Here is a 25,275-nt window from a genome sequence, read left to right as displayed (position 1 = left end):
CTTCAATTTGTTTATACATGGTGTAGGAGCAATACGCTGGACTATCCAACTTCTCTTTTGGATTTTTGGAAGCCTAGATGTTGCAAGTGTTGAGATGATCTGAACTTCTCTTTAATACCACTGTAGTACCTCCTTGGTACTATTAATAAAATACCTTACCTAATCAATAACTAAGCTCCTTCCTTCTGGTTCAACCCTAGCTATGGCTCTGGTTCTGGCTTCCATACTCACCTATCATCATTCAAGAACTAAATCATGGTGTTTTAGTGTTTCCAAATCTGAAGAAAGCTCAAATTTCCTTCCACTCCTGAGCAGTTAAGGCTTCATATGAATAACTGAAACACTCTCTTAAAAAAAAATTCTTATTACTGAGTCCAATATAAAGAATGGAATAGATTGAAGTGGGCTCATTTGTATGACAGTTAATATTGGAGCAATACAAATAATGTTGTTCCCAAAGTAGGAAAATTCATAGTCCAAAAGGCTCTGTGAATATGCCAGATCCCTCATCAAGATCAAATTGGTGCAGTGTCTTTTATCGGTCACGTTATAATTATTATCATCTTTGGTTGGCGTCCTACTTTATCATAATGCACACAAAGAAGTGCACTAATGTTCACTATTTAATTGTTCAGCTGCATCTTATAGCGGGACCAGATCATCTGTAGTCTCATCTTCATGTGAGTTATTCAGTGGACTGCAAGGTCATATTAGAAGCCCTACACACTCTTAACATACAACGATCTTCCTGGATGTGAAGCGAAAGAGAAAGAGAAAAGGAACTATATGCAACAAGAATTTGGTGTACACTAGACACTGAACACAAGAAGGCACAAATCAAATACTCCTTCCGTCCCAATTTATGTGGCACACTTTTCTTTTTTTAGTTTGTCCCAAAAAGAATGTCACCTTTCTATAATTAGAAATTACTTGAACTTTAAAACTCCCCATTACGCTTAATGAAATGATTTATAGCTATACAAATATCTAAGGTTTGTTTTAGACCACAAATTTCAAGTCTCCCTTTCTTTCTTCAACTGTGTGCCTAGTCAAATGGTGTCACATAAAATGGGATAGAGGGGATTAACATTTAAGGTAAAGGAAGGAGCATGGATTTAGAAGCTAATTTTGATATCTTATGAAATGGCAAGTTATATTGACAAAGTAGCAAGTGAAATTTTTAGTTGTGCCTAAAAGCATAGGACCTCAACCATAGAACCGAGGTGGTAGAATGAGGAGATGCAAAGAGCTACAACAACAACAACAACCCAGTGAAATCCACAACGTGGAGTCTGGGGAGGGTAAAGTGTACGCAGACCTTACTCCTACCAAGGTAGGACGGCTGTTTCCGAGAGACCCTTGGCTCAAAAGAAGCATAAAAAGAGGTCAGATAAGGCTAAGAAGTTCAAAGCAATATGAAAAAACAAATAATGAATAACGCAAATAACGAAAGCGACACAGATTAAATAGAGTAATCAGAATACAAAAAGAAATAGAGAGATAATAACAGAAGTCAGAGCACAAGAAATTATAGTGCGCTAATGCACCTACTAATACGGAAGAATAACGAGACTATGTACTAACCTTCTACCCTAATATGGGTCCTCCACACCCTCTTATCTAAGGTCATGTCCTCGGTAAGCTGTAACTGCGCCATGTCCTGTCTAATCACCTCTCCCCAATATTTCTTCGGCCTACCCCTACCTCTTCTGAAACCATCCATGGCCAACCTCTCACACCTCCGCACTGGGGCATCTGTGTCTCTCCTCTTCACATGCCCAAACCATCTCAATCGCATTTCCCGCATCTTGTCTTCCACCGAGGCCACTCCTACCTTGTCCCGAATAGCCTCATTTCTAATCCTGTTGCTCCTGATATGCCCACACATCCATCTCAGCATTCTCATCTCGGCTACTTTCATCTTTTGAACGTGGGAGACCTTAACTGTCCAACACTCCGCCCCATATAACATAGCCGGTCTAACCACCACTTTGTAGAACTTGCCTTTAAGTTGTGGTGGCACCTTCTTGTCACATAGCACACCGGAAGCGAGCCTCCATTTCATCCACCCTGCCCCAATACGATGTGTGACATCATCGTCAACCTCCCCGCTGCCTTGCATGATAGACCCAAGGTACTTGAAACTACTTTTCTTTTGGATGGCCTAGTCACCAAGCCTAACTTCCGCGCCAACCTCCTGAGGTGTCTCACTGAACTTGCACTCTAAGTACTCTGTCTTGGTCCTACTCAGCTTAAACCCTTTAGACTCCAAGGTATGTCTCCAATCCTCTAGCTTAGCGTTAACTCCGCTACGAGTCTCATCGATCAAGACTATGTCGTCCGCGAAAAGCATACAGCATGGCACCTCACCTTGAATTTGTCGCGTCAATCCATCCATCACCAAGGCAAATAAAAACGGACTAAAGGCTGATCCTTGATGCAACCCCATCACAACTGGGAAATGCTCTGAGTCTTCTCCTACTATCCTTGATCACCCTAATGTACGCCACAAGTACACCTTTAGCCTCCAAACATCTCCATAGTATTTCTCGTGGAACTTTATCGTAAGCCTTTTCTAGGTCGATGAATACCATATGCAAGTCCCTCTTCCTCTCCCTATACTGCTCCACCAGTCTCCTCATAAGATGGATGGCTTCTGTAGTTGAGCGTCCTGGCATAAATCCGAACTGGTTCTCTGAAATAGACACGCCTCTCCTCTCCCTCATCTCCACCACTCTTTCCCACACTTTCATAGTATGGCTTAGAAGCTTGATACCTCTATAGTTGTTGCAGCTTTGGATATCCCCCTTGTTTTTGTATAGAGGGGTCATTACGCTCGACCTCCATTCTTTGGGCATCGTTACCGTCTTAAAGATGACATTAAATAACCTAGTCAACCACTCCAAACCTACCGATCTCGCACTCTTCCAAAATTCCCCAAGAATCTCGTCAGGTCTGGAGATGCAAAGAGCTACTAAAGAAAAAAAAAGTGTCATATGAAGTTACCAGTAGTGAAAAATGATCAAAAAGTCTTAAAAGAGTACAAAAGAGCAAAGAGAAAATATAACAAGGCAATTTGTAAAGCCCGGGGTAAAGGAAGGTCAAAAAAGTTTGCCAGAAAACTGATTGGAGTCCGCCAGATTAGGGTTCTAGCAGTCGGAATCTTTAGAAAAATATCACAGCACCCTCGAAAATTTGGAGAGACCAGAGGGAAGAAATATCAACATCAGATTCTGATCGAAAATGATCTCACGTTGCTGGCGTGTGTAACAGACATGTCACCGGAGAAAAAGGTCATGTTGGTGCATGACGGCGATTCTGACGGTGCATTTTTTTGGAGTTTTGTCGCTGGAGTGTTCTCTACCCTGTGGTGATATCGGATTTCGCAGAAGACCCACTGGACAGCAAGCGATGCAAAAACAGCCCTAGCAGTGGCCAGATATTGAAGCACGGTACTGAGTGTATTCTCCTGGATTTTCTCACCAATGGTTTGATACCATGTGAGAAATAAAGACTCGGGAAATATTATTAAGATGCATATTCTACATTATTACACTCAGTTCTATTTATACACACTACATTACAATCTTTCTCCACGTAGGACACTATATACAATCCTATTCTAACAACGATAAAGGATATGTACAAAAGGACAGACCTGTAACAAGTGTGGGAACAGTGAAAGGACATAGAATTTCTTAAGACTGAGTTTACACTAAGGATCAGTCCTGAGCTCGTGCTATTTAACTATTGTCATGGATAAGCTACCCAATAATGCATAAATTGAGATTCTTAGTGGATCCTATTTGCAGATGACCTTTCATAAGTATGAAACTAAGGTACCCAAATCTACAGTTAATAGTTATACTGAAACAATATAGAGAACAAATATTTTAGAATGAGTAAAAGTCAAACGAAATATTGACACTGCATTTAGCTCTCAAAAGTAGAATGAAGGTTAAGTGAGATTTGATGGAATTGTGGAGTCTAAATGTAAACAGCTCATATAAAATAGGCTTAATGTGGCAAGAGAATAACATGATAGAGGAAGATATTACACAGAGCATTCAAATAAGATGGCTGAAATAGAGAACTGTAGTGCAATAGGAATATACCTAAAAGGTGACACAAATTCTACAAAATAGTAGGGAAATTAGCAATGTCATATAGGAGTGAATGGTGGACCTCAAAAGACCACAGATCCACAAGAAATATCATATTTATGAAGTCAAGAAGGATGTCCGTTCATGCGGGAATAGCCAAGATTAGAAATAATCACATCAGATAGATGGTATCTCATAGAGGAAAATTGAAAGGAAGGTCCTACATACACATCATATGTACAGCTCTGTAGGTGCAAGATTACAACAACTGAAGGTGCTAAAATAGGATGAGGTACACTTATAATCAGTTGGAGAGAAATTGTAACAAAAGATATCTGTATTGGAATAAATGTGAACTTGGCTAAAAACAGAACACAACTGAAGCAAAGAATCCACATAAGCAATATCAACTAAGAGGAATTAAAGCTTATTTGCTTTTCACTTACACTGGTGTTTGCCAAGAGTCTATTAATTCTGCTTAAATACTTGCACATTCGTCTAGGAACAAGAGTACCATTTCGGATACCTCTAGTTTTAGAGGATTCCTAGTTGTCTTAAAAAGATAAATCATTAAGTACGGGAAAGAAAAGTCTCAATTTAGTGGAATAGATACAAAGGACTCATATAGCACCTATGTTGCGCGGACTCTTCATTTTTGCAGCCGAACCTGTCTCGACACGACACTAGTGTGGGTGCGGGGTGCGTCTCAGATTCGGTCAACCCCATCCGGATACTTTGACCAGAGTCAAGAACAATTTTTTCTCCGGCGAAGCTGATAAATAAATAGCTAATAGAAGTTGTAGAGACTATATAGGAGTGAAAGAGGTTTCAGGAAAGAAGAAAGAGAGGACAGATTTCTTGGAAGAAGAAATAGACAAACAAATTACTTTAATTATAAATTGTCTTGGGAAAAGAAGTAGAGACTAGAGAGAAATGAAAAAGGTTTCTTGGAAGAAGAAAGTGAGGAAACATTTCTTGGAAGGAGAAAGAGATAAACAAATTACTTTAATTACAAATTGTACCATGTTTACCGTAAAAATCAAATTTTATGTAAATATTTAGGTTATGCTATTTATCACTATTTTTTTCTTATAAAATGAGTGATAATTTTTAAATTAATTAGTAGCATGTCAACTTTTTTGATAATTTAGAATATCTTTATAACTATATTTTTATAATGTTGAATGTTTTTAGCCGAATCCACGCACCCGTATCCATACTTGGATTCGCATCTCCGAATCTTAAAATTTAGATTTTGCGGAATCCGACTCTCGGATTCGCATCCGTCTCGAACACTCACACCCGAGTCCGAGCAACTTAGTATAGCACACCTTAAGTAGCTTGGGATTGAGATATAAGTGACACTCCCTCCATCCCAATTTATATGGTACTGTTTGACTGGGCATGGATTTTAAGAAAGAAAAAGATTTTTGAAACTTGTAGTCTAAAACAAGCCATAAACATTTGTGTGAATTCACAATCGTAACTATCCAAGTAGAAATCAAAAATCACTTCACTTATCCAGTTGATGACACTCCCCCAGATTGGAGATATTAACCACGTTCCTGAAGATCAGCTATTACTTGGCAACCGCCTGATATTATCGGGATAATTAACCCATCATACTTTAAGTTGTACCAACTTATGGTACTATAAGAACTACTCATTCACATAGATAGTAAATCCTCAGTTAACTGACTGAAGAATCATGGCCTTTGCAGCCATAGTCTTTTTCTGCTTTTCATTTAGCTATCTGATGCATCATCAAATATTAACTAAGATCTCCAAAGACTACTGAGACTATCAGGATTTTACTTGACATTAAACTAGAGCAACATGGAATCTTTTGTTTTGAAATTGATAACGTCGTATTCCTCAGCATTAAGGAGAGGCTGGAGACCTTCAAAAAGAAGCAAAAAGAGAGTAGGAGGAAGCTACTCACAGAGATCCTAACAAATCTACTAGTTCTAATTCATCTATTTCTATCTTTTTACACCAATAATGGTGATAACCATGGAATCTACATCTCGAAGGATAACCATGGTACAGGTCCAGTACCCAATAAAAATTGAAAAATCAGTTTGGGCAACTCGGAGCATATATTATAGTGATTTCCTTAAGATATTCTTCTGTATATTTTGCGTTGTTTTTCGCAAATTATATGTGGTGTTCCAGTAGGAGGTGTCCAGGAAAAGGAAACGTGTAAGTTTCCCAACAGTATGGACAATAAGACGAAGTGTAATTAGTAGCCAACAAGGACCCAACTATCATCAGGACAATAAATTGATTCTACACTACTATCAAAGTCAAACTAAAGATGCTTACTTTGTGAATTCTTAATATGCGAGGTGCACTCAGTTTGCCTTGCGTAAGGATCTGGACAGTAGAACCTTCACATGGATGCAAATAAAAGCTACATCTGCAAACCATTTTATAAAAAAGGGGTTAAATCAAAAGTAATTTATCACAGCCAGCAGGAACACGTCAATAGCTCTGCTTTAAGCATATGTGGAGCAAGAAACTAGAAGAAATAACGGAAATTAGCAACAGATTGCTCCTTCAAAAAGTGAGATTGTAACTGCCTCCTGAAAGACTTGATTTAAAACTTAACTACTATATAATTCAAACATGCAATATTCAAGGATTGTCAAGAAAACGAATATGCAGCTTTGGAGATTTACTTGGTATTTTCCCTGGGAGGCAGACGATTGTTCATCACGCAGTCTATAACCCACCAAGGCATGTCCTTCTCGTCTTCAATTCCATCTAAGTCAGTGATCTTTTTCCTCCAAGGACCACTTTGAGAGCCCTCAGTCATGATGGATGGAGGAGATGCTGCTGAAAATTCAAACGGGGGGAACACAGCAGAATCATTATCAGCATTACCGTCTACTTCCACTCTAGAAGTAGTCAAAATCCTTGTAGATACATCTTTTCCAGATGGGACTTCTCCATTGATTGACAATTGAGATCCAAATTTCTGCCTTCTTTTGATTAACCAATGGACCAACAGCCCTTTAAGTGTTTCTCGTGCCAAATTGACCTATAATTAGAATACGCCAATGGACAAAAAATTTCATCCTTTGTGTAAGTGAATAAATCAAAATTTATTGATACAACTGACAAATCATAACATTGGTTCAAACATTTATCCATTCCTCTTGTAATACAACATGCAAAGCACAGGCATTTGTAGGGGCTGGCACTCAGCCGGTTCAGTTTTTCAATTTTTCAGTTTGGAAAAGTACAAACCAAAACGGTCTATTTAAGTTTCGGTTCGGTTAAATTGGTTCGGTTATTCAGTTTAAGGTTTCAGTTGGGCTTTTCCAGGTTGGACTTTTCTACAAACGGAAAGGGCAGAAAGCATATCCTTTTCAGGTTTTTCTTGTGACCAAAGGCCATAAACTTGGCTTTTGGACCTTTTTATCAGAAAATGGGCTTAAAATGATGCCTCGACTAGTAAAAAAGAAGTGTTTATATAGCTAATTCTTTCTTTATTTATTTTTATTTGCTCTGCATATTTAATGAAAGTATCACTTCTTTAAGAAGTACCAAACTGAACTTCAGCCAAAATTGATAAACCCAAAGCCCCTCATTTTGCGATTGTTTACTACTTGGTGCAAGCCCCACAGAACCCTTTGACCCACCATTCCATTTTCTCCTTAAAGAGCTATGGTTTGCAGCAGAAATGGCGACTCAGTTTCTCACTCTTTCTTTACTCAGTGTCCTAACTTACTCCTAGTCCTCTCTCTATCTACACCTACAACCTCAATCTCTCTCATCTTTCTCTCCCCTTCTCTGATCCCTCATCGCTGTTGCAGCCGTCCTCCAAATCATATACCAGATGATGAATAAATAATAACATCCTTTGATAGCATCCACAGTGGCACGCCTCCATTAAAGTTGATAGGTTCAATGAAAAATCAAGAAGATGATTATAGAGGAAGAAGTGTCCAAAAATTATGACAAGAAGTGGGCTAAATATTACATATATTTCTTGATCCAAGTACAAGGAAGATTAGGGCCACATGAGAACCCAAAGGAGGGCCCCACATGAATCCCAAGAGTTGATAAAATCAAGCCCATATGGGGCTGACTTGCACGCACAAATGGGCAAAATTAAACATGCCATAAGTGTCATTTTTTTAACATTATTTTTGGGTGCAAATTTTGCACGTTTCCCCTAATTTTTGTTAGGTAATTTTTGGAATAGTTTTACTTATTTTCCTAGTTTAAAAGCTTCCTAATTTAAGAACTTCCTAGTTTAAAAAGTTTCCTAGTTTAAAGTTTTCTAGTTATTATTTCCATAAAAGTAGGATTTAAATCTCATTCTATTTGGTATAGGTTTTGTTTATATATAGGGGTAGATTTTGTTATTTTAATCAGAAAGACATGATTAATATTAATTGAGAGGTTTTTCTTCGTTACGCCTTTGTATGTGATGACTATGCATTTATCTTACAACTTTATAAGAACAATTCTTTAAGAAATAAGATTAATTTTTAACTTGGTATCTTTGGTTCTTATTCATAAATTAAAAAAGGTGATTAGTCTTATACTAATTATTGTCACTAATTTCATCGAAATAGGGATCTAGATTACTTTTGATCTAAGTTCTTGAATTGACTCTATTAATATCATAATTAGTTTTAATCCGCTAATTTTGAATACTAAGATCAATTAGGGTTCTTAGCACTTTTCTTGAAATTTAGGGATTTTATTATCGAATCTCACACATCTTTCAATTTTTGTCTTTAATCTTTATAATTTCGCTTCAACATTATTTTCTTGTTTATCCAAGTAACCCGATCTTATCACCCTTACATCACTTTAGGTCTTTGGTTCTTTGTTTACTAGGCCCCAACGCCTACACAAGGAAAGAATTGAGCTGCAACAGAGAGGAATGGGCATGCCTTTGTTTTTTTCTGAAAATAAGAGGAATGGGCATGTCTAAAGAGGGGAAAGAAGTGAAGCACTAGTTTTCTTGAAATGGGGCTGAAAAATAAAATGCTTATAAGTTTGGTGGTTTGGTTACCCGAAATTGTTCCTTTAAAAAGCCAAACACTGAAAAGAATAACCAAAATTTCAAATATTCAAACCGAAACTGACCAAAAAAAGTCAAAATACCAGTTCAGTGATTTTTAACCGAAATGTGTCCACTGCCTGGACATTTGGCAGTACACAAGAAGTCGAAACAACTTAGAACATCCAAAAGGAAAAGGAAGCAATAACAAACCCCGTGTTAATCCCACAAGTGTCTTGGGAGGGTAGGATGTACACAGACCTTACCTACCTTTGTGAGGTAAAGAGATTGTCTCCGATAGACCCTCGGCTCAAAAGAAAAGTTTTTAAAGTGGTACAGCAAGAAAAATATGACAACAAAATATCAAGATACATAACAAGTGAAGCAACAAATATTAACACATATTGCAGAATAAGAGACTACGTGACTAATAAATAATACTACCAAATAAGGAAAAGAGGAGAGGAAAGGAGGTTAGCCCCTTACCTCTCCCACATAAAGTGGGACAATCCTGGACAAGCTGTTAACCTTCTATTCTAATCTTCAACCTCCAAACCTTCCTATCTAAGGTCATGTCCTCAATGAGGTTGTGTCATGCCCTGTCTAATTACCTCCCGCCAGTTCTTTTTATGGTCTACCTCGATCTTTCCTAACTCCTGCTACAGTCTACCTCTCACACCTCCTCACTGACGTATCCAACACCTACTCTTCACATGTTCGAACCATCTTAACCTCCTTTCCTCATCTTATCCTCTACGGAGGCCACTCCCACCTTACCATGTATAACATTGTTCCTAATTATATCTCTCATAGTACGCCCACACATCCATCTTAGTATCCTCATCTCAGCTACCTTCATCTACTGAAAGTAGTTATTCTTGACTGGCCATCACTCTGCCCCATACAACATTATTGGTCTAACCACCACACTGTAGAACTTACCTTAAAGTACTGGTGACACATTCTTATCTTACAGTATCCTAGAGGTGAGCCTTCGTTTCACCCACCTCGCTCTAATACAAAGTATGACATCATCGTCAATCTCCCCATCTTCTTAGAAGATACATGAAACTTCCTCTCTTGGGTATGACTTGTGCATCAATCTTCTCTTCCACCTCCACCTCATATGTTATGTCACTAAACTTGCACTCTAGGTACTATATTTTATTCCTACTTAACCTAAAACCTTAAGACTCCAAGGTCTATCTCTAAACTTTCAGCCTATCATTAACTCCACCACGCATCTCGTCAATCAATATTATGTCATCTACTTATAACATATACCATGGCACCTCCCCTTATATATGTCGTGTCAATTCGTCCATCACTAAGGCAAATCGAAACGAACCGAGGGCTGGCCTCTGATGCAAACCATCACGACCAGAAAGTGTTGAGTCACCTCCCACTGTCTGAGCACGGGTCTTGGCTCCATCATACATGTTCTTAATTTCCCTAATGTACACAACAGGAAAACCTCTACACTCCATTCAAAGTACCTCCCGAGGAACTTTAAGCCTTTTCTAGGTAACAACCACAACATACCAAGTGAAATCTCACTAAGTGGGGTCTGGGAATGGTAGAGTATATGCAGACCTTAAAACTACCTCATGGAGGTAGAAAGACTATTTTTGAAAGACCCTCAGCTCAAGTGCATCAAACTCAAGTAAAGAAAGAAGAAAACAATGAAGAAAGCATAACAGTTAATAAGAAAAGCATTGTAAAGTCTACAAGAAATAAACAATAGCTACATATAGCAAGAACTAGTACTACGACAAGTACTAACAAGCCTAAACCCTCCCAAGGCAAAACAACATTCTACCCCTACTAACATTCTACCTTAATACACGACATCCACTTCTTCCTATCTAAAGTCATGTCCTCGGTACTATGAAGCTATGCCATTTCTTGTTCAATCACCTCTCTCTAATACTTTTTGGCCTACATCTACCTCTCTTCGTACTCCCTACAATCAGCCTCTTGAACCTCCTCACTGGAGCGTCTGAGCACTTCCTCTTCACATGTCTAAACCATCTCAGTCTTGCTTCCCTCATCTTGTCCATCATAGATGCCACCCCACCTTCTCCCGGATAATCGAATTCTAATCTTGTTGCTCCTAGTATGCCCACTCATCTATCTCGACATCCTTATCTCTGCAAGATACATCTTCTTAACATGTGAGTTCTTGATTGACCAGCACTCCACACCATACAACAAGGATGGTCTAATCACCACCCTGTAGAACTTACCTTTAAGTTTAAGTTGTACCTTCTTATCATACAAGACTCAAAAAACAAGCCTTCATTTCACCCAAGCCGCCCCAATGCGATGAGTGACATTACCGTCGATGTTCCCACTATCCTGGATTACAGACTCAAGATACTTAAAATTCTCTCTTGGTAATGATCTGTGCGGCAAGCCTCATTTCCACATCTGCTTCATCTAACACAACGCTGAATTTGCACTCCAAATACTCCATTTGGGTCCTACTCAACCTAAACCCTTTGAACTTTAGCGTTTGTCTCCAAAACTCCATCCTAGCATTAACTCTATCATGTGTCTCATCAATCAATACTATGTTGTCCGCAAATAGCATACGACATGGAACCTCCTCTTTAAATAAACCACGTCAATTTATCCATCACCAAGGCAAATAGGAAAGGGCTAAGAATAGATTCTTGATGCAGCCCTATCTCAACTGGGAAGTGCTCCGAGTCCACTCCCACCATTCTAACCCAAGTCTTGACTCCATTGTACATGTCTTTTATCACCCTAATATAAACCATCGAGACACCTCTAGCCTCCAAGCACCTCCAAAGGACATCTCTCAGGACTTTTTCATAACCCTCAAGGTCAATGAACACCATATGTAGGTCCCTCTTCCTTACGCTATATTTCTCCACTAGTCAACGCACAAGATGGATGGCTTCAATAGTCGATCATCGTGGCATGAATCCAAATTAATTCTCAAGAATGGACAACCCTCACCTCACCCTCATCTGCACCACCCTCTCCCAAAACTTCATAGTGTGGCTTAGCAATTTAATACCCTTGTAATTGTTACAGTTTTGGATATCACCCTTGTTTTTGTACAATAAAACCATTGTATTCCACCTCCATTCGGTATATCTATCATCATCGAAGATGCATGAAGAGGAGATATTTATCTACACAGACCAAACATACCAATAATAAGGAGAACCAATTATAAACTAACTAATTAGGAATGACGAATACTAAAATTCCAGTTCAGTGCATTTTTTATAATGGGTAGGTGGTTATGCAAGAAAAGGTAGTCATTCTGCCCTTAGCTTTTGGTTTGGGGGAAGTGGAGGGAGAATAGGTTTATTTCAAGGAATGCCTGGTAGATTACTTAGCAACTTGCAATATCTTCTTGGACATAGGTAGGATGTCTTAAGGCCTGCAAGAGAAGATGGGTGTTTTGCCCTTAGCTTTTGGTTTGAGCGAGAGGGGAGGCAAAAGGGGTTTGTTAAAAGGAATGCCTCGTAGATTACTTAGGGGTCGTTTGGTAAGGTATATAAGAATGGTGTTGAATATGGTGTATTAGTAATGCTTGTATTAGTTATGCTTAGATTATCTTTATGCCGTGTTAGGTTTGGTGTATAAAAACAACATGCATTGCATAATTTCAAAAATAGATATTTGTTTACAAAATACCCTCCACAAATATGTTGGAAAGGATGTGGAAAAGATTTTGAGGGGCAATTGTGTCTTTAATCATGCTAATGCATGCATTAAGACTCTTTGCATTACTAATACGATGGATTTTCATGTATTAGTTATACAGACCTTAATATCAAATAGAGTGTATAACTAATGCACATTGGTGGAAAAAGTCTACCAAACAAAATCCTAGTAATATACAAAGCTAATGCATGCATTATTTTTTCTAATGCACTCTACCAAATGATCCCTTAGTTATCTTAGCAAATTGCAATATCTCCCAGGTAAAATGTCTTGGGGACTGCAAGAGAAGGTAGCTGTTTTACCCATAGCTTTTGGTTTGGGGGGAGAGTGGAGGGAGAAGGAGTTTGTTTCAAGGAATGCCTTGTAAATTACTTAGCAATATGAGCATTTTTGCCTCATCTCTGGGAGCTCGGGTAAGATGTCTTAGGGACTGCAAGATTTCTAAGCTATTAATGGAACAACAAGAATGTAGAGAGCAATATAAGACTGCTGAATGAATTTGCAAAGAAATTTCAACTTAACGATCTTATCAAACTTATCTTGTGATAAGAGAAGTAATCAAATATTCATGGAAAGAAAAAGTTAAACATCAACATCAAAATGTTTCCAGTGATCTGAATAATTTAGGCTTGACAACAAAACACATAACAAAAGTTAAAGACAAATAAGTTTCACCATTCAGTTTTCTGATAAATCAAAGTCATTTCGTTGATGTAACACCTAGTTGGTTTCAAAAACTACTTAGAAGGTGTACGAGTGGCTCAATCTCCATTTTTTACCGAACTGTCCCACTCATCTATATAGACATGCTACCAATTTATTTATCTCTCATAATATACTCCCCCCCCCCCCCCCCTCCCCCTTTGAATTTATGTGAAGCTATTTCCTTTTAGCCCATTTCAAAAAGAATAACTGCTTTCGAAATTTGAAAACAAGTCAATTTAAAGTTCACATTTTACTCTTAATAAGAAGCATTGATCACCAAACAAATGTTATGGAATGAGACCACATGTTTCTAAAGTCTTACAGTCACACAAATGTTTACAGTATGTTTAAGAATAAGACCTCAACTTTCAAAAATCTACATTTCTTTCTTAAACTCTATGTCAAGTCAAATAGGTTCACTTAAATTGGAACGGAGGGAGTAAGCACAGACTCTCCTTTCATCATAAGGCGTGGAATTAGAAAAAGGAGAATCTCCAAATTGATGCAGACTAATTGATCAAGTGGAGTGAAATGATGTATCCGTCCCTATTGGACTTTCATCTTTCCCAGTCCTTAATAAACAAACTTAAGGAAAAAAGAGCTAGATGAGCCTAAATCAGGTAAGAGAATGGAGCAAGGTTAACAAATGAATGCAGATATGGGACCTGGAACCACTACGGTGAACTGTAAGCAAAAGGTTCATATCAGGAAATACCTTGTCATCTTCAGGTTTCCCAGAGATGTTGAGATCAGCAGAGTACATCTCAGCAGAAAAGCATTGTGGAGTATCCAAATGTACAGCCAAGCTTCCGAGCCTAGTGTCCACAGTAAACCATGCAGGGATGCTTACCTGAACAAGTAAAAGGTATCAGAAAAATTCATGGAAAAGTAGGAGAATTGCTATAACGGCATTCTAGTTCCTTACCATCTCGAATAATTCTTCCTTTTTCTTGTCAAATGAAACCTACACCAAAAATAATCAGGTAAAAACATGGTAAAAACACACATAATAAAGCAGGCCACAACAGAAAAAGAAATTAGAAGAAGAAGAGCACAATCATCATCATTTCAGAAAAATAAGAATGTATCCTCCGCACATGCTATAGTTGCTAAATAGATCTCGGAACATTTCATTCTAACCTCTCCGTAGTTTTGAGTTACAGCCCCTCTTGTGATCTCCCACAACTTAACTGTACCAGCAGTATCCTTTCAAAGGCATAATCCAATATCAGTTTACAAAATCATACTTTTCTAAATACAATATAACCTCATTAACAATAGTACGCCATTAGCCACACAATTTAATGCAAAAGGTAATTTTACCTTGGTCAGCACATGTCTTCTGTTGTTTAAAATCTCATGCTGCACAATTGCTGGAGTTCCATAAATGCTAAAGGAAGGTTCTTTATAGACAGGTACCTGCAAAATTATACCATTCTTAACTTTCTTAAGATTAATTTATTTTATTATTTTAGAAAAGAAGAAGGGCTTGTAACGATGGAGGAGCACACATCGAAAAAGAATAGTCAACTTATAATCTGACTACAACATCTGATCTGCATAAGGAAAGAGCTATTGCATGTATGATGCACCAGTTGTCTATCAATAATCATAATAATCTAATACAAAGCAAAAGCTGTGGATGCAAAAAAAATGGTAACATGGCCACTAAACTACCCAAATTGCAAATAGAGTAAAAAGGACATATTTATCTTCTTTTTTATAAAGTGTAGGGCAATTTTATCCCAATTAAATCTCTTAGATGATACCTCGTGCCAAATCATCTAACTCATAAATCCCGACGATTGCAATCTCTCTCTCTCTTTTGAGGAAAGGTAACTTGTATTATAAAAAAAAAGAATACTCGGGAAGTATTCCAGTAATACTTACAATCAAAAATACAAGTGTGTTGCTGTCCTCCTATGAACTCATAAGCAATCTAAAATACTAGGGATATCCTCATCAGCTTCATCTTCTACATAGAGCAGTTCTTGTTCTCAAAACATCTCTGATTCCTTTCCAGCCAAATAGTCCACCAAATGCAAGCTGGGAGAATTTTCCATCTCTCCCTGTGCCCCGACTGATTTCCATCCCTGTTCCAACATGCCAAAGCTTCCTTTATGTTTCCTGGCATAGAACAAATGATGCCCCTATATTGATGAAAATCTGCCAAAGTTTCTGTCTCCTTACAGTGTAAAAAGAGATGATTTATTGTCTCTACCTCACATTCACAAAAAAAGCATCTGGAGCACAGCTGGAGGCCCCTCTTAATACGGTTATCCTGAGTGAGAACAGTCTGTTTCGCTAAAAGCCAAGTAAAACAGGCCACCTTGAAGGGCACCTTGACTTTTACTTCACTGTTATTGAGGTCCTTGCATTGCTCCAGGATGTTTAAAAATTCAACCATCGTGTTCACCTCCCAATCATTTAAAGGTCGCCTGAACCTTAAGTTCCAACACTGAGCATCTCTCATCTTTTTGACAGTGGCCATTTTCTGTAGACTCAAGCTGAACAGGTCAGGGAAACTAGCTTTGAGAGAAGCCTGTCCCACCCAAATTTCCTCCCAAAACAGAGTTTTCCCACCAGCTCCTATCTTTATTTTGCACTTGTTTATAAGTTTTGGCCATAAATTTCTGACTGTCCTCCACAGTCCAGTGCCATATGGTTGTGTTGCTATTTTGCTGATCCACCTTGTCTCCAGTCCATATCTGGCCTTATGGTATCTTTCCATAGTGATTGTTCTTGAGATGAAACCTCCACAACTATTTCATTAGCAAGCTGTGATATTGTAGCTTCAGATTCCTGGTTCCAGTCCCCCTTCTTTCTTGCTGACTAGAACTTGGTCCCACTTGAACCAGTGAAACCTGTGATCCGAAGAAAATTTCTTCTGATGGCATCCAATCTGTCTCTTACACTTGCCGACATAGGGTACACAGACATCATATAGGTACGCAAAGCATCAAGAACACTGTTGATGAGAATAACTCTGCCACCTAGGGATAGATACTGACTTTTCCAAAGCGAAGGCGAAAACTTCGGCTTCTTCTACTCCCCTCACTGCTGTCACTAGAAACTGGAGAGGTCTGGGGACCTTTCTTCCGGCAACTATGGCCGGAATTACACCAACACAGGTCAACAACATTTATTACAATGCAGGGTTTAAATCATACGAAATCACCAGATGCAAAGGAGGAGCAGATTCGTGGTACAAATGGACTGAAAGTAGCAGGAACTTAATGACAAGAGTGGATTAGCATTAAAGTCTTGCGGTGGTTGGTCTCAATATTTATTGAGGCATCCAAGGTACAAGGGAAAGTTATTAGGAGATGGAAGCTGAAGGACCATTTTGCAGAGTATTACTGCTCTCTTAAATACAATGAAAATGGCAGATTTTTCAGTTTTATTGCTATTCAAGGGCAGAACAAATCCATATGTATTACACCGGAAACTTCATACAAAGGGGGATGGAGTAGTATTGCACACAAAATAGCCAAGTTCATCTACGAGCCTACATTCCAGCAAAAACCTCAAGTAAACATTAGCAAACAATCAAGCACAACCTATAGGGAGGCAGTCCACAGCAGTAGGTGGATGACGGAGCCCACGAAGAAAGCGAAGGTACATGCAAAGGATGCTCAACAAAGGAATTTCAACACTGTGAGTACCCATCAGCAAAGAAAAATTGCAACAGAATCAACAAAGGAATGACAGACTTCTCAGATTTCATAGAAGACATGGAGTTAGTTGATCCTGAATTATCTGGGGGAAATACACCCGGAAGAAAGGAGACAGACATACAACAGCAGCCAGACTGGACAGAATCTTGTTCTTTGAAGAGTGGGAAACAAATTTCAAAAATATAAAGCAAAATAAACTTCACAGAGTGACCTCTGATCATTCTCCCATAATGCTACAATGTGGTGAGTGGGAAAACACAAAGTCATACTTTAAATTTGAGAACTGGTGGCTGAACATAGAGGGTTTCAATGACAAAGTAAAAGGGTGGTTGAATTATTTCAACTTCAGAGGAAAAACTGATTATGTACTGGTTGCAAAGCTCAAAGCACTAAAAGAAAAGCTAAAAGAATGGAGTAAAACTGCACAAGGGAACTTGGGAGCACAAAAGCAAAATGTTCTGAAACAGATAGCTGAATTAGAGATACAGGAGCACAGGACCTTGGGGACAGGAGATATCCTCTAGAATAGCATTAAACATGGAGTTTCAAAACATAGCTAAAAGGGAGGAAATAGCTTGGAGGCAAAGATCCAGGGCAGTGTGGTTAAAGCAAGGGATAGAAACACTGCTTTCTTCCACAGAACTGCAAATGCACACAGGAGAATGAACACAATTTCAAAGCTGAAAGTGAGAGGAGAAATTCTGAATAGACCAGAGGAGATACAAAAGGAAATAGTAACTAATTATAAGAAACTATACTCTGAGCCAGAAGACTAGATGAGAAACTTCCCTATGATTCATGAAGAAGAGAACAATTTACTTTTTGGTACCTTTTGAGCACCAGGAAATACTGGAGGGCATAAGAACATGTGCAGGGGACAAAGCACCAAGGCCAGATGGTTACTCCATGGCTTTCTTTAGTCAGAGTTGGGACACCATTAAACCTGATCTGGTGGCTACATCGTAGAATTTTCATGAGGAAAAAATGTTTGAGAAGAGCATTAATGCCACCTTTGTGGCTTTAATTCCTAAGAAAGTGGGAGTTGTGGAACTGACAGACTTCAGACCTATTAGTCTAATAGGTGGGGTTTATAAGATCATAGCTAAACTTTTGGCAGGAAGGCTGAAGAAGGTGCTACATAGACTCGTAGAGAGACAACAAATGACATTCATAAAAGGTAGACAAATAATGGTTGCAGTGCTGATAGAAAATGAATGTGTAGAATCCAGACAGAGAAGTCAATGCCCTGGAATCTATGCAAGCTTGATATTCAGAAGGCCTATGACCATTTAAACTGGAACTTCTTACTACTTATGATGCAAAGGATGGGTTTTGGAGCCAAGTGGATTAGATGGGTGAAATTCTGCATACGCACAGTCAAGTTCTCTGTTTTAGTCAACAGAACTCCCAGTGGCTTCTTTCCATCTCAGAGGGGACTGAGACAGGGTGACCCCTGTCACCCTTCTTATTCATTTTAGCCATGGAAGGCTTGAGTAATCTAATTCAGACAGCAAAGGTGAAGGGTTGGTAATGGGCTTCCAGGTGGACGACAGTGCACTAAATGACTTGGGATCAGTCATCTATAATATGCAGATGATACTCTTATTTTTTGTGAAGTAGTCAGAGAGCAAATGTTGATTCTAAGAGTAATATTCATCATCTTTGAAGCAGTTTCTGGATTACCCATCAACTGGGGAAAGAGCTCCATTTATCCCATTAATGAAGTGGCTGAGGTGGATAGTTTGGCAGAAGTTTTGGGTAGTAAAGTAAGGGAGCTACCAACTATATACCTAGGTATGCCATTGGGGGCAAAGAGCAAATCAAACAGGATCTAGAATGTAGTGATAGAAAAGTGTGAGAAGAAGTTGACCAACTAGAAGGGCCAATACTTATCTAGGGGAGGTAGACTAACTATGGTTAACAATGAGCTTGATGCATTACCTGCTTACACGATGTCTGTGTTCCCAGCACCAGACAATGTCATAAAGAGGATAGATGCTTTGAGAAGAAACTTTTTATGGCAGGGAAACGAAGATAAAAAGAAGTTCCATTTAGTCAAGTGGGAAGAGGTCATAAAAAAAAGGGGGGGGGGCGGGGTGAATGGGGAACAGGAACATGAAAAGGCAAACACAAAAGCCTTATGTTAAAATGATTGTGGAGGTTTATGATAGGAGAGAATATGCTATGGAAAGAGGTGGTCAGGGCAAAATATGATACGGAGAATAGGTGGATGACAAAGATGGTGACTACACCATATGGATGTGGTATCTGGAGATCAGTAAGAAATCTCTGGCCTCTGCTTCTATTTAGAATCAGATTCCAAGTGGGTAATGGCATGAAGGTGTAATTCTGGGAGGAAATGGATAACCCAAAGACCCTTGAAACAATTATTTTCAGACTTGTATGAAGTAAGCCTCCAATAAAATGCAACAGTGTTTGGAATGTGGACAGGATAGGGGTGGAACTTGCATCTTAGGAGGAACTTAAATGATTGGGAGATGGGAAATATGGAGGCTTTTCATGACACAATGGCACAATTTAGTAATCTGGCTGATGGGGAAAATAAGGTTGTTTGCAAGATTGGCAGCAAAGGGGTCTTCAGTGTCAATTCAGCTTACAAAGACCTCAATCATTCAAATGACAAGATGGAGCACTGGCCATGGCAGATGATCTGGAGAACTAAAATCCCATACAAGGTAAATTGCTTCACATGGTTACTAGCCAAGGAAGCAGTGCTGACACAATAAAATATGAGGAAGAGGAAGTTCCAACTATGTTCAAGGTGTTACTTATGTGAGGAACAGGCAGAGACAGTCAACCATCTCTTTTTGCATTGCAAATGGCCAGATCAACTATGGAGGATATTCAGCAGTCTTAGGAAGATCACTTCGGTGAAACCAAGAAACATAGCACAACTTCTAAATTGCTGGATCAATGTGGGCAATACGACAGTAAAGGAAGAGACATGGAAGATTGTCCCAGCTTGCATACGGTGGACACTACTGGACAGTGTGGAAAGAAAGGAATCAAAGGTGTTTTGAGAGAAAGAAGAACAATTTACAGATTTTTAAGATGAGTTGTTTAGCTCTTTATTATTTTTGGTGTAAACAGGTAGTATTAGTACAGGCAGAAGACCTTTTTGATGTTTTAGACTATTTGTGACAAAAAGCACAGATAGAGTCTATTAGGCTGTAATATGTTTTGGAAGGGGGGCTACATTGATGTAGTATACATGTGGATATATAGATGACAAAGTTACTATTTTCAAAAAAAAAAAAGCTTCTTCTCACATTTCTCCAGAACATTGTTCCATATGTCTTTTGATTAGCTCTCATCTCCCAGAGGCATTCCCAAATATATTGTGGGCAGCTCCCCTATCTTTCCACCCAAAATATTTGACAGGCTGTCAATCCTAGGTACCTCATTAACTGGATAGATGAAACTTTTGCCACAATTAATGTGTATACCTGAGGTTGCTTCAAACAGTATCAGTATTATTCTTAAAAGCTACAGCTGGCTAATGACATCACATAATATTAGAGTGTCATCTGTATATTGGAGGTGTGAGATGGCTAGACTCTGTTTATCCTCCATGTTTGCATTGAAACCCCTTATCCAGCTGTTTATTTGGGTTGTTCTTAGCTTATCATTGAGACCCTCCATTGCCAAGATAAAGAGAAACGGAGATAATGGATCCCCTTGTCCCAGGCCTCTCTGAGATGAGAAGAAACATGTGGGAGAGCCATTAATCAAAACTGAAAATTTCACTATAGTGGTACAAATTTTGATCCAGTTTATCCATCATTACCCAAAAACCCATGTTTTCCAAAGTCTTCCATAAGAAACACCAATTTTAGCGGTCATAGGCTTTCTCTATATCCAGCTTACAGAGACTCTCTTGCCCTTTTTAAGCTGCTATTGTCCTTATGCGCTAATGGAATTATTAATTCCTTTACTTATCAGACGGATTCAATGTAACTGAACTAAATATCCATGAAAATTTATTCGATTTTCAAAAAAGTTAAACTTCGAACACCATAATTCTAAAAGTGTAACATATTCAATGATAAAATTTTAAGTTCGGATCCATCAAATATAAATCCCAAATCCATTTCAGTTGCCTGGTGTAATTGTTAACATACCCCTTGAATTGTAAAATTAACAGTTGATATAGCTGACATTGCAGTATATATTAAGTGGAATAGTCCTCTTTACTATTTTTCTATCCTCGATTTTCCACAAAAACATTTAGTGTAGAGATAAGGTGTAGAGATAAAACAGAAAGACAGATTGTTATCAATATTTTTTTCCACCCAATTAGTGTCGGTTAAGGGCAGAAGAATCCTATCTATCCCACCACAATAGTTGGTAGTGATTGTTATCAGTCAATTACTTAAGGACTTCAACTTTAAATCAACAAGATTTAAAGACCAAGACAAATGCCTACAACTTTTTTTAGCACAAAATTTACTAGGATGACTATAAAGGACACGGATATATTAGCTAAGTTATCAATCAATTACTATAAGGAGTTCCATTAACTAATTTGACTCCACAAGATTTAAATAAAAATTAACCAAACGGGGTTAACTATCAAAGGACATTGATATATTACCTAATGTTATCAATCAATTACAGATAGTTTTTTTTACCTTGAGTGGGAAACCTCTAATGGGGTTGAATTTTCTATGTTATGATCAGATTTCTAGTTGGGAGCACTTTCCCTTATGCAGCGCGAGTCTGAATTACTCAAACAGTACATTCTGAATGTCAGATGGTTAAACCACGAAAAAGGATCAAAACTCTTCCAGGCTAGTACTTCGGGATATTAATCCATGATTTGTTCTAAGATTCTTCTCTAGTAGCTCTTCTTCCTACACCAACTGACTGGATTAGAGTAAGTCCACTTTACTAGATTAACGTGAACACCAGGCATACAACTTCACAGACAAACTTGTAGCATCATCAATCGCGCATCAGTAATATAGTCAAAGAACTTCAACAACAAGAGCTATGTCCCCTGCACAGGACTCAGACATCAAAATTCTATATCACGCATCAAATTCTTATAAAAGTGGCTGACAGCCTAAGAATTTCAAAAACATCATCATCTAATCTAACTCAGTAAGATTATATCCTCACTCTTTTTTTTAATTTTGACAACCAAAATGACGAAATTCTTAACTAATAAAGAGAAAATTCATAGTGGATTTAACTTAATCATGCATGTATTAGTTCCATTATTGAGCTATTGCTGGAAACTAGTACAACATGACAAATAATGTTGAAGACAACAATAACTGAACTCCATAGCTTCAGCCCCCTCCTTTTCCCTGTGATCTTTTCCTTTTATCATGTACAAACACATCACCTTTTCAGTTTTGAGAATCTTCTAGTTATCCTTGAGAATGACAGATTACCTCCACTGTTCTGCAATTCCGACACTCTCCAGGGGTACTGTGCATATACCAGTACCACCATTACAATCGGAATCCTCACTGTTTGTGTTCACCGGCCACTTTTCCGGCAGATTCCTTTCTACAGTAACAGTAGGTTCACCGCAGCATTCAAACCTTACCCATTTAACTTTTTCCTGATTTCAACCACTTTCTGGCAGTCAGATCTAGTTTTCCAGCGAGACAACTAGCAGTTCTCCAGATATATTTTTCAGGTTCTTTTCTAGAATTTACTTCTTTTTTTTTGGACACTAATAGATTTGTCTCTATGTCTCTCGGATCTGATATGTTAGCACTATATTTGTGGGCTCCAGCAACCCTCAAACTGAATCCATTGGTAATCCGACCGATCAATTGTTCTCTTTATTTGAGGTAGAATACAATGATTTTCTTCTGTAGCAAGCGAGTAAGTAGACATTTTCATCAATAGCTTTTGTTCCCCAGATTGGTAATCTTGTTGCTTGTATCTCACAGTCCACCACACTTGGCCCTTGGGTCATCGACTCAGACGCTTCTGACAACATTTCTGGTAACAAATTTTTATCGTCCAATATTACTTACTTCCGAGTCCCTTCCCACTGTTACATTAGCTAACGATTATCAAACCATGGCAACTGGAGTCGGCCAAGCCAATCCCTTACCTTTGGTTGTCCCTTTAGCCTCCTGTCAATAAGTCGTTTGGCTAAGGCTTTAAATTGTTTCTTCTCATTCTTTAGTGACTTCTTTGTTATATAGGACCTCAGTACGGAAAGGATGATTGGAGAAGGGCATGAGCCAGATGGACTTTATTATCTCAATTCTCACAAATCCACTACAGTTTGTTCAGTCTCCAACTCTCCAGATTTAATCCATAGACGATTGGGACACCCTAGTTTATCCAAACTTCAAAAGATGGTACCTAGCTTGTCCAAATTGTCCAAGTTAGATTGTGAGTCATGTCAAATGGGGAAGCACACCCGAGCTACTTTTCACGTAGTCCTAATAATCATGCAGTCTCTTTTTCATTTAGTTCATTTTGATATTTGGGGTCATAGTAGAGTTCGTTCTACATTGGGCTTTAAGTATTTTGTAACTTTCATTGATGATTACTCAAGGTGCACCTTGGATGTTCTTAATGAAAGATCGTTCTGAATTATTTTCCATATTTCAAACTTCGGCGGTTGCAACGGCAAAAACGGCAGCTTTTGAACACCTTTATGCTGAACTGGAAGAGAAAGGCGGGGACAGGAAATTATTCAAGCTAGCCAGGGCCCGGGAGAGAAGGACACGTGATGTGGATCAAGTGAAGTGCATTAAAGACGAACACGGAAAAGTATTGGTAGAGGAGACCCTTATCAAACAAAGATGACAGTCACACTTCCATAAATTTTTGAATGACAAAGGGGACAGAGAAATTGTGTTGGGAGATTTGGAACATACAGGAAGTAGTCACGATATTGGGGGTTGTAGGAGTATTACGGGCGATGAGGTTAAAGATGCCGTTCGTAGGATGCACTGGGGAAGAGCGACCGGACCTGACGAGATCCCTGGAGAATTTTGGAAGAGTGCGGGCTCGGTAGGTTTGGAATGGCTGACTAGGTTATTTAATGTCATCTTTACGACAGCAACGATGCCCATAGAATGGAGGTCGAGCATCATGATCCCTCTATACAAAAACAAGGGGGATAGCCAGAGTTGCGACAACTATAGAGGTATCAAGCTTCTAAGTCATACTATGAAAGTGTGGGAAAGAGTGGTGGAGATGAGGGTGAGGAGAGGCGTGTCTATTTCAGAGAACCAGTTTGGATTTATGCCGGGACGCTCAACTAGGAAGCCATCCATCTTATGAGGAGACTAATGGAGCAATATAGGGAGAAGAAAAGAGACTTGCATATGGTATTCATCGACTTAGAAAAGGCCTACGATAAAGTCCCACGAGAGATACTATGGAGATGTTTGGAGGCTAAAGGTGTACCTGTAGCGTACATAAGGGTGATCAAGGACATGTACGAGGGTGCCAAAACCAGGGTAAGGACAGTAGGAGGGGATTCAGAACACTTTCCAGTTGTGATGGGGTTGCATCAAGGATCAGCTCTTAGTCCGTTTCTATTTTCCTTGGTGATGGATGTATTGACACGACAAATTCAAGGTGAGGTGCCATGGTGTATGCTTTTTGCGGACGACATAGTCCTCATCGATGAGACTCATAGCGGAGTTAACGCTAAGCTGGAAGATTGGAGACGCACCTTGGAGTCTAAAGGGTTTAAGTTGAGTAGGACCAAGACAGAGTACCTAAAGTGCCAGTTCAGTGAGACTCCTCAAGAGGTTGGCGCGGAAGTTAGGCTCAGGGACCAAGCCATCCAAAAGAGAAATAGTTTTAAGTACCTTGATTCTATCATGCAAGGCAACGGGGAGATAGACGAGGATGTCACATATCGTATTGGGGCAGGATAGATGAAATGGAGGCTCGCCTCCGGTGTGTTATGTGACAAGAAGGTGCCACCACGACTTAAGGGCAAGTTCTACAAAGTGGTGGTTAGACCAGCTATGTTATATGGGGCGGAGTGTTGGCCAGTTAAGGTCTCCCACGTGCAAAAGATGAAAGTTGCCGAGATGAGAATGTTGAG

The 25,275-nt window shown here is 38.9% G+C and overlaps 1 protein-coding gene across 2 annotated transcripts in view; it reads right to left on the bottom strand.

Moving 5' to 3' along the window:
* Positions 1-25,275, bottom strand: part of LOC129889076 (uncharacterized) — a 52,464-nt gene that overhangs the window by 11,801 nt on the left and 15,388 nt on the right. For both annotated transcript variants that reach the window (XM_055964199.1, XM_055964200.1), the window contains exons 11-16: positions 14,860-14,955; positions 14,677-14,742; positions 14,462-14,500; positions 14,252-14,386; positions 6,785-7,146; positions 6,429-6,522 (exon numbers count right to left, since the gene is read on the bottom strand). In XM_055964199.1, coding sequence (XP_055820174.1) covers positions 6,429-6,522; positions 6,785-7,146; positions 14,252-14,386; positions 14,462-14,500; positions 14,677-14,742; positions 14,860-14,955 — 792 coding nt within the window. The remainder of the gene's footprint in view (positions 1-6,428; positions 6,523-6,784; positions 7,147-14,251; positions 14,387-14,461; positions 14,501-14,676; positions 14,743-14,859; positions 14,956-25,275) is intronic.

Source organism: Solanum dulcamara, chromosome 5, assembly GCF_947179165.1.
Source record: "Solanum dulcamara chromosome 5, daSolDulc1.2, whole genome shotgun sequence".
Lineage (NCBI taxonomy): Eukaryota > Viridiplantae > Streptophyta > Magnoliopsida > Solanales > Solanaceae > Solanum > Solanum dulcamara.
This window is presented reverse-complemented; position numbering and strand designations above follow the sequence as displayed.